The sequence below is a fragment of the Camellia sinensis genome, chromosome 14, assembly GCF_055761805.1.
Source record: "Camellia sinensis isolate YWXY chromosome 14, ASM5576180v1, whole genome shotgun sequence".
In the NCBI taxonomy this organism is placed as follows: domain Eukaryota; kingdom Viridiplantae; phylum Streptophyta; class Magnoliopsida; order Ericales; family Theaceae; genus Camellia; species Camellia sinensis.
Window position 1 is genome coordinate 12,376,007 of NC_138974.1, and position 14,938 is coordinate 12,390,944.

Consider the following 14,938-nt stretch of genomic DNA (forward strand, 5'->3'; position numbering starts at 1 on the left):
GGAATTACGTTTTGTGGCTCTCCAACTAAAAGAAACAGATAGCTCACGTCTTTCCTTAATAATTTAAGATTTGTATCTATGTTGTTTCGACAACCATACCCGCTATTAGCATTATTTGGCACATTATTGGCAACCAAAATTTGAGCCAAAGTAACCATTATTCGGCACAACATTAGGCACATTATTGCAACTTATTTGGCTTATTCGGTAACTTAATCGGCATATTATCAACTTTTATTCGCATATTATCAACAAGGAGCTTCGGCAACTTATTGACTTACTCGGCAATTTTTATTTGCATATCAACTGCATATTAACTCTGCATGTTATCAACTCGGCTTCAACAACTTATTCGGCTTATTCGGAAACTTACTCGACATATTAATTCACAACTTATTCGATATATTACCATTACAATTCGATATATCATTTGGCATATTATCAAGAGCATATTAATATCAACTTTGCATTTTATCTAGCATCGGCAACTTATTTGGCACTAACTTCTCGGCAACAATATTTTGCACTGATATCTTGGCTTCGACAACAATATTCCTCGACACTAATCTCGGTATCAGCATAGAACTAGCATCTTAGCTTGCCAAAACCCACATCTAACAATACCAGAGGATTCGCGTCGACTCAAAGAGTCCAAAGCCACTAACTGAAGGAGCCAAAAATTAACCGACACTTGCCAATAGGTGCACAACAACCCATATTTTCAACAAACTGCAATTTTCAACTTTGTCGAAATCAAGTTTGGATTATACCAGTGTGAAGTACTCATTGAGACTAGTCCAATGCAACAAACCCCATCAAAATCGGAGCTCAAACGTAGCCGTACAAGCCGGTCGAAGTTTGCTCAGACATTCATCCATTTTTGTCGGGGAAGAAGATGAGCAGAGTTGGCAATGACAAACATAGGAAATTATCATGTGCTTCGCGGTTGAATTGCAACCTGTTGATCTGAGTCCTCCGATCTATTTTGGTTACAACGATGCCGTCATGCGTTCGATTACAACGAGCAAATAGTCGTTTCCAACTATTTGGAGGCTCCTGAACACATTTGTGCAATCTGATTTTGCCAATTCCATACCCAAAATTTATTCTTTATCAAGAAGCTTAACATTTATTTGAACAGCGTAACTCATCAATCAAAACTCTCATTCCTTCTACTGCAGACAATGAAAGTTTTGAGACAATTGTGGGAGTAAAAAAATATATATATATATCAGCTTATTGGGGTTAACCCAAACAAGGTCTACAATGGGTCTAACTCAAACAAATATCACACCCCTAAGGGGGCATTCCAGAAGAGGGGGTATGTCATCTCTCTCTACACTAGACACTAATACTCTTCATTTCTATACCTTCATTCTGTCAATCAAGTGACTAATTTCACTATCGGAGTGTCTCCGGCCAACAATCCCGATTGGATAGCGAGGATTTTCATGGTCTCACAATATCCGTGCAAAAACATAGAAAGTGCAGTCATTAATCAATTGGCTTAGACATTGTATTTTGCAATGGTAAAAAGCGCAAGGATTGATCGTTACCCCAAGTATGTATGGGTGCACAACTATTCTTACAAATGGGTAGCTGAGAGGGTTGGAAAATCTGTCTTCATACACTCCACAAAATTTCCATGCTAGTTGATCCCCTAATGGTTGATGACGCATAAGTAAGCTTTGCAGTGCAGAATCACGATAAATCTGTCCTTCAAGGCAGACCTGTTTGGTTGACGATTGGCTGACCCATACGTAGACTTTCCCCTTTGTTTGTTGTACTAAATATGCAGGTGACTGCAAGGGGAGAAGAAGGTATGACACTCTTCTTTGTTTGCTACAACGCTAGCTGTTTCCATTGTTGGAGAGATTAAGATTGATCTCCTTATGATTAATCCGGTACTGAAGCTTAGTCTAAATGCAACTGATCACTAGCCCTTGTTATCGTGCACTTCCATTATCTTCCGGTGAAAGAAATGAACTCAGTAATGACTTGTTATTGTGCACTTCCTGAATCTCAAATCTAATTGTTATCGAAGTTTTAACATTCTAAAATGTCAGCCTATATGGGCTTTTTAACTCTGGTTAGAGCTACTTGACTTGGTATGATTCTGGGATTGCAGTTGCAAGCAGATCATTATAAAAACAGCTACAAAATCACATGTAAATGACAGTGCGCCGACAATTTATGCTATTTGGCTGACTAGGTTACTGGCATTTTCAAATCAACTGATGCTTGTGGTTTAATCCTTTACAGACACCATTTATTTGTGCTACCTAAAAAGGGTGATGGGTTTATGTATTGTTTTGAGGGTGAATTACACTAACATTCCCTATAGTTTGCGGCGCGTGTCACTTTGGTTCTTGACTTTTTAACTGTGACACATTTGATAATGAATTTTGAATCTTATTCCAAATAAGAACAATTGAAGATACCATTGTTCAATTTCAAGGGCAAAAATTTGATAAAATATAAACTAATTTGATAAAAATAAATGTCAAAAAAATATTTTTAAATTTTTAAAAATAATTTCTACCTACTAAAAATAAAATATGTAATATTTATTTTTATTTTTTTTACCAAATTAATTTTTATTATGTGTTTGGATAATGATCATGTAATGGAGGGTTGTTAGGTCTTTAATGTGTAATCGATATATTTAATATATGAAATATTTTGAATTTTGAATTTTTTGATTTAATAGATCGCTTTAATAATGATATCAAAGTTGTCGCCATATTTGACTTTTGAAAAAATAGAAACTAATTTAATGAAAGTAAAAACAACCACCCAAGCATAAAATAAAAATTAGTTTGATGAAAAAAAATAAATGTCTAAAAGATTTATTAATTTTACATAATTTTATCTTTAGTGAGTAGAAATAATTTTTAAGAATTAAAAAAAAAAAAAATTGATATTTATTTTCATCAAATTAGTTTATATTTTTATCAAATTGATAACTTTACCCTTGAAATTGAGCAATAATATCTTCAATTGTTCTTATTTGGAACAAGATTCAAAATTTAAGATCAAATGTGTCACAATTAAAAAGTTAAGGACCAAAATGACACAAGACCCAAACTATAAGAACTATTGATGTAATTAGCCCTTGTTTTGATTGCCAAGTCAGAAGGTAAATTTTAGAAGGGAAATTACAAGACCCTGAGAAGTAGGGAAACTATTTCCCAAAAGGTGGTGATACGACTTTTAATGTGGGATCTGTGAAGTTGCACTTCATGTATTTGTAACTCCTTTTGCTCTTCTACATTGATTTGTAATTCTTTCAATTTTAAATCTTCAAAGTGCAAATTTGTTTGCGCTCTTGCAGTGTGAGCATTACACTTCAATGTGATTGATTCTTTAGGGAAGGTAAATGTGAGACCACCACATTCAACCACCAATGGAATAGTGTATTGTTCACCTTGGGGCAATTTTGCACTCCATTTTCATGTTTGGCCGAGTAAAAATGAAATCTATATTAAAAATATCATTCACCAATCTAAGTAGTGACCATTCCATTAGGAAGCCAAGGAATATTCATTCCATTCCTGCCTAAAATTCTAGCAAACCAAACACTGGCTCAAGTCTCGATCATTAAGTTCAACCACAAGAACTGAACCTATGCCCCAAATGTCTCTTCTTCAATTGAAGCAAATGCTACCACTTGTGTGAGCAGGAATGAAAACTTCACTCAATTAAATATCATGTGCGCTTACACATAAATAACACTAACTAGGTATGCACTCCCCATAATTGTTGTGCTGTTAAAATGAAAGAAATTACAAAATTTTAATAATATAGGAATAGAAAAAAATGAGACAATGTGTTCATACCAAATCACGTATACACTTTATATAATAGTATAAATAGTATATTCAGTAATAATCTATTAAATATGGAAGTACTCAATCAGTAACTTCTTGATTGGAAGCAATTCATAGTTTGCTTTTCCTTTTCCTCTTTTTACTTTCAGCAGTTTTGCTGTTTTTACCAACTTTTTCCTTTTTCCTACTGTTGGACTTCACGCTTACAAGGCCGCTGCGAGATATTGTTGTGCAACTTCGAAGAGCTTGTTCAAATCCTGCTTCCCGATCTGCAATAGAATATTGTTGCAGCGACTCCAAATCTAACAGCCCCGCATTCTCAATTTTCATCTTTTCCTGAATGTCAAGTGTATATTACATGATTAGTCTGAGCATATGCCACCACCAAGTTTGTTTTACAAAACATGACTCACCATTACTTGCTTTGCACCATCATTAAGATCATCATCCACTGATATGCTATGAGGCATCAATGAAACCTATTGTAAAATCCAAAGAAAGAGTATGTGAAATAGTGATGAACCAACCTCGCAGAAAGAAACTTCCAGAAGCGTCTAAAAATTACATGAAGCTCCCGTAAGACAGCAGGAAACAATGTAAAAAACATTTTCTTTAAAGTAAGTCACGTCTCACAAAGAGGTGGTTTTAATCAAAGCATTGGGATTTCATAAGATCATAAATTAATACTTGCTTACCTCCCTTTCTTGAGGGAAACTTGAGTCAAAATCTTTGGTTAGAACATCATATAAATACTTGTAGATTTTTGTCATAATTTTCCGGAACAATGACAATGCTTGCTCCCTTTCTATCTTCATCATTCCCTGTTATGTAATGAAAGCAATTGAACTACAACTTCCGGTCAACCACAAAAAGAAAAGAAAAGAAAAGAAAAAAAAAATGTAAACTAAGCTCAGCCTTGTCCCAACTAAAAAAGCAAAAGAAAGAAAAAGCGCACACCCCAATGTAACAATATATGTATGCAGTTCAATCCAACAAAATGCATGCAGCATCAAGTTCTCAGAAAAAACAGGGGCACAACCATGTTCGCAGCAAAAACAGTATCACATGCTCCCAAAGATTTGAACATTCCCTTTACACATCATATTTATAAAAATAAAAAAGACAAAAAGGTCGCGCTTAGTGCACAAAGCTTCTGCTTACAGCAAGGTTGGGAGAGGTAGTAGGGGCGGACTTACCCTCATTCTTTTCTTTCATTTATTTATTTATTACTATTGTATAAAAGTAGTCCTATAAGAGAGGCATGAACACACTGCAGGGCCCGATCTGATTGGTGCTTCAAATGAGTGCTGTGTTGTCTGCTCTGGTTTTGGTGCTATAGTACCTTTCCTATCTGGTTTTCCTTGTTATCTTTTTCCTCTGTTTTGTTGGCTTGTTGGTTTCTCAACAACTTGGAGGTTGGAGCTTGTTTTTAGCTCCAAGCTCCTCTTTATTGATGTAATTTTTCTTTTTTCATCAATAAAGTCTTCATTTTGCCGATCAAAAAAAAAAAAGAGAGGCACGAACACAAAGAAAATAATAACATTTTTTTTTGGTTTTTTGTTGTTGATTGACAAGGACTCTCATGCTACAAGATCTGGATAACTTGAATTTAAATATTGCAATCAAATTTTGTAAAGCAATTAAAAGAAGAATTCGCCTAATTTTCACCGTGTTCAGACCTTAATATCCGTTATATCCTGGACCTGCAAGCCCATGCACAGTAAAACAGAAGCCTGGAGATATGACAAGGTAATTGGAAGCTTCTCCTGAAAATAGCATTGAGCAAGGATTGGCACCAGAGGCCTGACCTGCAAGATGGAAGAAATATCAAATTCTAATCTGTTTTCAAATATCTGCTGATGGCATCTCTACATGAGATTCAAATGGCCAAGGAGAAAATACACAAAATGCACAGATGCACTAGCATGCTTCAAAAGATCAATCAAAAAAATTTCAAAACAGTTTTAATATCTTAACATAGTTAAACTCTTTAAAATTTTCAGAAGCAGCAACCAACTATAGTACATTTACTTGCTCTTTAAACAGAAATTAACAGGTTTACTCAAGAATGATTAAGTTGGCATGTGATATAATCCAGCAAACTCTGTATATAGTAGCCAAACCACTGCAGGGTTTGGGAACAGTGAGATGTATAGAGCCTTTCCCTCATATGTGGAAAGGATGTTTCCATTTTTCAAACACATGATACACAGGTCATAATAGAGCAAGTTTTCCATTGCAACACGGCCCGCTTTTGGTTGTATAATTTCAATATCAAAGAAAATCCTTTCTTTGAAATAACTATGCCGATAACTATTGCATTTCTATAATATTGCATTAACATCTCAAATGGCATCCTTTTCAACTTTTCTCATAGCCCTTATAAATCAATCAATTTAACTGAAGCCAAAAATAACCAATATACAAAGACCAAACCATCGTAAATGACTAAGTACCATTTAAAAACTATTTGGTTTCCCAAAGTCATCCATATTAATTTATTGATCCTTGTTTCAATTAATCCATCTAACTATGTATTTTAACAATTCATATCAAAGGTTGAAGCTTGAGTAACCAGCTTAGGTTTTGATAGAATATTATTCCCTATTTATAAATGAAGATTAGGGTTTACAAGATGAGACAATTACAAGTCGAGCCCTGAGAGCATAGAGTAATTACAAACCACAAAAGCTCAGATAATAATATAATATGCTAACACTTCCCATCAAGCTGGTGCGAAGATATCTCTCATGCCCAGCTTGCCTAATATGTCATGAAATAGTTTATTCCCAACCCCCTTGGTGAGAATGTCAGCAAGTTGTTCACCAGACTGGACAAAAGGAGTACAAATGGTACCACTAGTGAGTTTCTCCTTAATGAAGTGGCGATCAATCTCAACATGTTTTGTCCTGTCATGTTGAACTGGATTGTGAGCGATGTTGATGGGCCTTATTATCACAGTCTAACCGCATGGAGTCCGTCTGATCAACACCTAGATCACTCAACAATAACTTGATCCATAAAAGTTCACACACACTTTGTGCCATACCTCTAAACTCAGCTTCTGCACTTGACCTGGCAACCACATTCTGTTTCTTACTCTTCCAAGTAACTAGGTTGCCTCCAACAAAAGTGCAATACCCTGAAGTCGATCTCCTATCAGTTACTGATCTAGCCCAGTCAACATCTATATAGGCTTCTACATGAAGATGATCATACTTTGAAAAATAAAGACCCTTACCAGGAGCAGACTTCAAGTACCTCAAGATTCTCATGACAACCTCAAAGTGAGTCTGATGAGGAGCATGCATAAACTGACTAACCATACTGATAGCAACAGCAATATCAGGACGGGAATGAGATAGGTAAATGAGCTTACCCACTAATCGCTGATAGCTCCCCCTATCAACAGCTTCTCCTCCTTCATCATCCCCCAATTTCTGATTGGGTTCCAGTGGGGTGGCACATGCCTTGTAGCCAAGCATCCCAGTTTCCTTCAACCGGTCAAGCACATATTTTCTCTGTGAGATAAATATCACATCCTTAGAGCGAGCAACTTCAATTTTCAGAAAATACTTCAAGCTTCCCAAGTCTTTGATTTCAAACTCACTAGTTAAATATTTCTTCAACAGAGGTATTTCCCCACTATCATTGCCCGTAAAAACTATGTCATCTACATAAACAATAAGTGCTGTAGTCTTACCACGTGAGAAATGTTTCACAAACAAGGTGTGATCTGCCTGACTCTGTTTGAAGCCATATTTAAACATAGCCCGAGTAAATCTCTCAAACCAAGCCCTTGGAGACTGTTTAAGACCATATAATGACTTCCGAAGCTTGCATACTTTGCCTTCTGTCTGATGATCCTCAAAACCAGGAGAAATGTCCATATATACCTCGTCTTTGAGGTCACCATGGAGAAAGGCATTCTTGACATCAAACTGATAAAGCAGCCAATCTAGATTAGCTGTTAAAGAGAGAAGTAATTCATCTTAGCCACGAGTGCGAAGGTCTCCTGATAATCAATGCCATATGTCTGAGTAAACCCTTTTGCCACAAGTCTTGCCCTGTAACGCTCAATAGACCCATCTGCTTTGTGTTTCACAGTATATACCCATTTACATTCCACAGGTCGTTTGCTCGTAGGTAACTCAGTCAATTCCCAAGTGTCATTCTTCCTAAGTGCTTTCATTTCCTCAATCATGGCTAGTTTCCACTCAGAGGTAGAAAGAGCATCCTGAAAATGGGTAAGAATGCTAACAGAGGAAATATTGGACACAAACGCTCTATATGAGGATGACAAATGAGAGTAGGACACAAAATGTGAGATAGGATGTTGAGTACAAGATCTCACACCCTTCCTCTTGGCAATAAGAACATCAAGATCAATGGACTCAAGAGATTCAAAGTTACCCAGACTCTCATCAGAAGCAGGAGATGGCAGTGGAGGAGCAGAAGTGGTTCCTTGTATCCAGTTGTTGTCTATCTATGTCCCGGACATAAACATGTCCGTCCTTATCCTTGGTGACATTGGGTTCTATAGTCCCAGTAGAAGAGGGTGGTGCAAGAACAAATGGTTCCACCATAGGAAGCAGAGTAGAAGAGGGTGGTGCAAGAACCACTGGGTCCACCATAGGAAGCACAAGACTCACTTCACACCAAGGCTCCCCCGGAAATGAGGACGGTGACACCGGAGAGGACAAGAAATAGGACTGGGACTTAAAGAAAGTAACATCCATGGACACAAACCACTTACGAGAAGAAGGGTGGTAACATTTATACTCCTTTTGAGTAGGAGAGTAACCAAGGAAAACACACTTAAGGGAGAGAGGGTCCAACTTACCATGAGAAGAAGAGTGATTATGAACAAAACAGACACAACCAAATATTTTGGGAGGAATAGAAAACAAGGACTGGGAACCTAGGAGGACGTGAAGAGGAGCTTGTTTTTGCAAGACCTAGGTAGGGAGACGATTAATAAGATAGGTAGCGATGAGAACAGCGTCGGCCCAATAGGGCTGAGGCGCGCTCATAGAAAAACACATGCACCGAGCCATGTCAAGAAGATGCTGATTCTTGCGTTCCGCCACCCCATTTTGTTGAGGGGTATTGGTGCAAGAGATCTGATGGATAATGCCATGAGTAGAAAAATATTGTCTTAACCCAGAATCTATGTATTTCCCGCCATTATCAGAACAAAATAATTTGACAGCAGCCCCAAACTGAGTACAAATCATCTTATGAAAATTGCAAAACACAGAGAAAACCCCACTCCTATCTTTCATGAGATACACCCAAGTAGCACGAGAAAAATCATCAATAAATGTAACAAACCATCGATGACCTTTCACAGACATAACACGAGAGGGACCCCATACATCAGAATGTATTAATGAAAAAGGAACTAAACTTTTATTCAAACTAGGAGCAAAAGAAGCTTTGTGTTGTTTTCCAAGTTGACAAGACTCACAAAGAAAGTCAGACACATGATGATTTGCGAAACCAGATGGAAATAAATGCTTAAGTAAATAAAAGGAAGGATGCCCAAGACGACGATGCCACAGCCATAAATTGGCGGGGTTAGTAGAAGACGTAGTGGAAGAATAAGCAAGTTTGTCCGGTTGATCCAGGAAGTAGAGACCATTTTCTGCACTACCACTGCCAATTGTCCTCCTCGTGACAAGGTCCTGAAAAAGACAATGATCAGGAAAAAACGTCACACTACAATTCAAATCCTAGGTGAGATGACTCAAGGATAACAGATTAACAGAAAAATTGGGAACAGGGAGAACAGAAGATAGATGTATGGTAGGAGTGACTTGGACTAAACCTTTTCCAGAAATGGAAGAAACAGTACCATCTGTAATCCTAACTTTGTCTTGACCTGAAGAGGGCTTATAGGCGGAGAAAAGATCAGAGGAGCCAGACATATGATCTGAGACATCAGAATCAATAATCCAAGGCAAAGACTTATGACACAGAAAAACACAAGGAGAAGAGGCTAAGTTACCTGAGCGGGCAAAGGACGAGGAAGCTGTACTGAGAGCAGTAGAAGACCGGCGGTCCAACAATTGGCGCAAAGCATCCTCCAGCTCAGCATCAGAAGCTTGGCCAACAGAAGCAGAATTAGAATCAAGTGTATCAACGGCACTAGACTGATGAGCCCGGGAATAGGAACCACGTCCTCTAGACTGGCCTGACCGACCTCCTCGAGAACCAGACCGATCACCTCGACCCCCGGATGGAGTCCCATAAAGCTTCCAACACGTCTCACGAGTATGCTGCGGCTTCTTGCAATAATCACAGAATACAAAATACAGAATCCTTAGCAGCAGACGAAGGGATGGGAGTCAGGCTGAGGCCATCTCGAGGAGCAGACAGTAATACTGAGCGGTCAGTAGAGACAAGAGACATCATAGCAGACCGACGACTCTCCTCATTCTGTACCAGTGTTATCAGAGGCGAGCCTAAGCGCTAAGCGAGGCGAGGCGAGGCGAGGCGAGGCGAGGCGCTTCACACACCTTGAGGCGAGGCGAGGTGAAATGGTGAGGCGATGGAGACGCGAGGCTTAGGCGATGAAGCGCGAGGCGAAGAGAAGCGACGCTTCATCAGATTTTGGCCTGATTTCAGTTCGAATCATCTGGGCCCTTCATCGACTTCGTTCGAATCATCTGGGCCCTTCATCGACAAAGTTAATTACTAAATAAGAAGTCCAAACCCTAGATCGACTTCATTCGTCGACGTCTGGGTCTTTTGGGTCTTCTTCTTCCGAAGTCGAAGCATCTGGGTCTTCGTTCGTCGACTTCGTTCCTTCTTCGGACGTCGTTCCGAGGTGAGTTCCTACTTCTTCCTTTCTTCTTCTTCTTCCTTTCTCCTTTGTTCATTGTCGACTTCACCTGTTCTTCCCTTCGACTTCACAGTGTTCTTCTTTGAACACTGTCGAACCTGTTAAAATTAATTCAATTAATTTTTAAAATTAATTTTTAATTCGCAAAAATTAATTCGTAAAAATTAATTTTTTAAATTAATTCAATTATTTTAAAATTAATTTTTTTTCAATTAATTCAATTATTTTTTTTCTTATGTGTTAAAATTTCAATTAATTCAATTAATTTCCTGGTTATTCAATTAATTATTTTAATTCAATTAATTTGTTTAATTCAATTAATTTGTTTATTTTAATTTAATTAATTTAATTCAATAAAATTAATTTTCTGGTTATTCAATTAATTATTTTAATTCAATTAATTTGTTTAATTCAATTAATTCAATTAATTTGTTTATTTTAATTCAATTAATTGAATTCAATTAATTTCCTGGTTATTCAATTAATTATTTTAATTCAATTAATTTCAACTATTTTAATTTCTTTATGTTCTTTAATGTTGTTAAAATATGTTCTTTAATTTCTTTATGTTGAAACATTGAATTGCTTGTTGGATAGAATTAATTTTTGTCTATACCATTTATTTAAAAAAAATATCTTTTCTGGTCGTCTCGATTCGATGAAGCCCTCGCCTCGCCTCATCGCCTCGCGCTTAGGCATTAGGAGACCTTTTCGCCTCGGTTCACTTTTCACCTTAAAAAACACTGTTCTGTACATAGGCAAATGCCGCCTGAAGTGAAGGAAGAGTGTCCGTACCCAGAACTCAACCCCTAACTGGATCATACTCCACATTTAAACTTGCCAGAAATGTAAAGACCCGTTCCTATGAGATGAACTTCTTGTACCCGACAGAATCAACAGCGCAAACAGGCTTATAGTCTTGCAGGTGGTCAAGGCGTTTCCCGCCGTTGGTGAGGAAAGTGAAATACTGAAGGACAATCTGCTCCCCCTGAAGTGAGCGTTCAATAGAGCGGCGCAATTCAAATGCCTGTGAGAAATTCCCTTTGCGGGAATAGGTGGCAGCCACAGCATCCCAAATATCCTGGGTAGTCTCCATAGACAAGTAGCCCTCACCAAGTTCAGGAACCATCGAATGAATAAGCCAACCCATAATCAAAGAGTTGGTAATCTCCCATTGGTCATAACCCAAGTCAGTGGTACTAGGTGTCTGTATCCTGCCATCAACATACCCCATCTTCCCTCTACTCTTCAAAAATATAGTCAAACTTTGAGACCATGCTAGGTAGTTCTAACCATTAAATAGAGAGGTGGTGATTTTCATACTAGGGTTGGGTTTTTAGTCATGGTAGTAGGTATAATGGAACTCTCACTCCTCGGTGTTTGAGAAGTAGGGGACACACTGGTGGAATCTGCCATGGATACTATACTACCGAACCCGCAACAAAACTAGTGGCAATCACAAACCCGGAAGATAGTGGTGAAAGAACAGGCACAATGACCACTATAAAGGTATAACAAAATTAAGAAATCATTATTTATTTTTATTTTTTTTATATAGTCATTTATTTATTTATTTATATATGGATTGGTACGGTGTTTATACACGACTTTATACATGATGAAGGAGAGAGTATACACAACATAGGAGATGAGAGTATACCAGAGAGTAGATCAACGAACTGATGAAGGAGATCGACGGTCGACTGAGGAAGACGAAGGCGAGCGACGAACTGACGAGCTGAGAAGATAGACGAGCGACGAAGGCGATAGAGGAAGGCGACAGTTGGCTGAGAGACGAAGGCGACAGAGGAGACGACGGTCGGCTGAGAAACAAAGGCGACAGAGATCGACGGTCGATTGGGGAAGATGAAGGCGACAAATGATCAACCAGGTAAGTTTCGAACCCTAGAGGATCGTTGGTGCAAAGGTCGACCAACCCTAGATGAGCTGAAACCCTAGAGTTTCTGCTCTGATACCATGAAGCTTGAGTAACCAGCTTAGGGTTTGATAAAATATCATTCCCTATTTATAAATGAAGATTAGGATTTACAAGATAAGACAATTACAAGTCGAGCCCTGAGGGCATAGAGTAATTACAAACCACAAAAGCTCAGATAATAATATAATATGCCAACAAAGGTTACATTTCTCAAGTTCAAAGGAGAGCATCAGGTATAGTTACTTAGTATGTTAGTTCTGTAGGAAGACATGTCGCTATCTGTGGGAAATTGAACCCAGAGAGGAGAGAAATGTTATCCTTATTTTACTACAGGGCCAGACACCATGTTCTAGGTTTCCTTGTATCACCAACAATGCATATCAATATTTTGGCCATCTCAAGTGTCATGCAAATAAAGGTCTCTCAATAACAGTATCACCCCAGCGTGTTCGATATTTTCTTCAATGTGTCTAAATTAAATATATAAATTCCTAATATCAAACACTTTATAGACACTTCGGTGACACTTCTCGAACTCTCCAAACACAACTATGTGATGAATCTTTTCATAGTAACAATGTTTTTTTTTTTTTTTTATGTGATAAATAACCAAACTTTATTAGGAAAGCATCAAGATGATGCAAATAATACAGAACTAGAAGCCACAAAGACCCAACGTATTAACAAATCAAATCCTCCACAAAATCTGCAAAGGCCATAACATTAGGATCAACCGAACTGGTCACCCAACTATGCAGAACCGTGAGCATCCATCGTTCCAACCAAGAAACCAAATGAGACACCCCCTAGAAAACACGCCTATTATGCTCCAACCAAACCAACCAAACAAGATGATGAGAAGCAACCACGCTTTCCGACGCCACCTCCCAACTCGACCCCCCATCCAACTCTGCAAAACTGCCTTAATTGAAGCCGGCTGCACCAAAGCCAATCCAAAAGTCGCTACAACAAGCATCCAAATGCAATAAGTAACTAGGCAATGAACTAGCAAATGGTCTACTAACTCCGCATCGCCACAACATAAACAACACCAATTGACCAATATATAGCCATGGCGGATTAGCTTATGCAACGTCAAGATACGCCCCAACATAGCTGTCCACACAAAAAAGGCCACCTTGGATGGCGACCCTGACACCCAGGCACATTTCCACGGAAAAATAGCAGCCTCCGCATGAGCTAGCACTACATAATACGAGGAATCAGAAAACTTCCCCTTAGCCCCAGGACAATTCCATACCAAAGAATTCTGTCCATCTTTCCCAACTCGCAACTCATAAAAAAACCCAATAGCTCCACCAGTTGATCCTGCTCCCAATCCTGAACATCACGGCGCAAAGGCACATTCCAAACAATCGAGTCCCCGTGCCCACACCTCACATCACCCACCGTTACCTCACTATCAACGGCAAGACCATAAATCAAAGGAAGCCGCTTCTAATGGAATGACACCACACCACCTCTCTCCCTAAAACCGAACTCTATCCCCTACCCTTACCTTCAGCTTAACCCTCCTCCAAAACTCCTCCCACCCCAACCAAATCCCTTTCCAAAGACCATGGCCATGCGATTGCCTCACCTTACCTAAACACTAGCCTCTCCGCCCCACACCAAACTTCGCAACCACCACCCTCCTCCAAAGGCGGTCCCTCTCCTCCACAAACTGCCACTACCACTGTCCCAACAAAGCTACATTAAACATGACCAACCTCCAAACCCCCAAACCCCCATGAACCTTAGGACTACAAATCCTATCCCAAGCCACCAAATGATAAGAACCCTCCCCCCAATTTCCCTATAGAAAATTCCTTTGCAACTTCTCAATCCGCTTAGCTACAGACACCGTAATCACGTAAATGGACATAAAGTAAGTCGGAATGTTAGACAGGACACTCTTAATCAACGTGAGTCTGCCACCTTTTGATAAATACTGCCTTTTCCACCCTGCCAGTCACCGCTGCACACGGGCCACCACCCCATTCCATACCCCCGTCGCCTTAAACGATGCCCCCAGAGGTAAACCCAGATATGAAACTGGCAGAGGCACCACCTTACACCCTAGAATAGTTGCCAACACCGGAGTCCGCACCACCTCACCCATTGGAATCAGTTCCGACTTTGCCAGGTTCACTCGAAAGCCTGACACTGCCTCAAAACAAAACAACACACATCTCAAATGTCCAATCTGAGCAACATCTGCATCACAAAAAATAAGCGCATTATCCGCATAAAACAAATGGGAAACCGTCAAAACTATTGGATCCATGTTTCAAGTAGTGGTGACGGTAGGGAACCGGAGGG

General features: G+C 39.0%; 1 protein-coding gene across 9 annotated transcripts in view; it reads right to left on the bottom strand.

Annotated features, from left to right (window-relative positions):
• Window positions 1–3,672: 3,672 nt before the first annotated feature.
• LOC114316858 (RNA cytidine acetyltransferase 1) overlaps window positions 3,673–14,938 on the bottom strand; it is a 30,304-nt gene continuing 19,038 nt past the window's right edge. For 6 of the 9 annotated variants that reach the window (XM_082907039.1, XM_082907042.1, XM_082907041.1 and 3 more), the window contains 4 exons: window positions 5,510–5,638; window positions 4,526–4,651; window positions 4,244–4,309; window positions 3,673–4,166 (listed from right to left, as the gene is read on the bottom strand). In XM_082907039.1, coding sequence (XP_082763165.1) covers window positions 3,942–4,166; window positions 4,244–4,309; window positions 4,526–4,651; window positions 5,510–5,638 — 546 coding nt within the window. In that variant the 3' untranslated portion in view covers window positions 3,673–3,941. Of the gene's footprint in view, window positions 4,167–4,242; window positions 4,310–4,525; window positions 4,677–5,509; window positions 5,639–14,938 lie in introns of those variants that run through there. The other 3 variants (XR_014351392.1, XR_014351391.1, XM_082907043.1) reach the window with 2 other exon arrangements.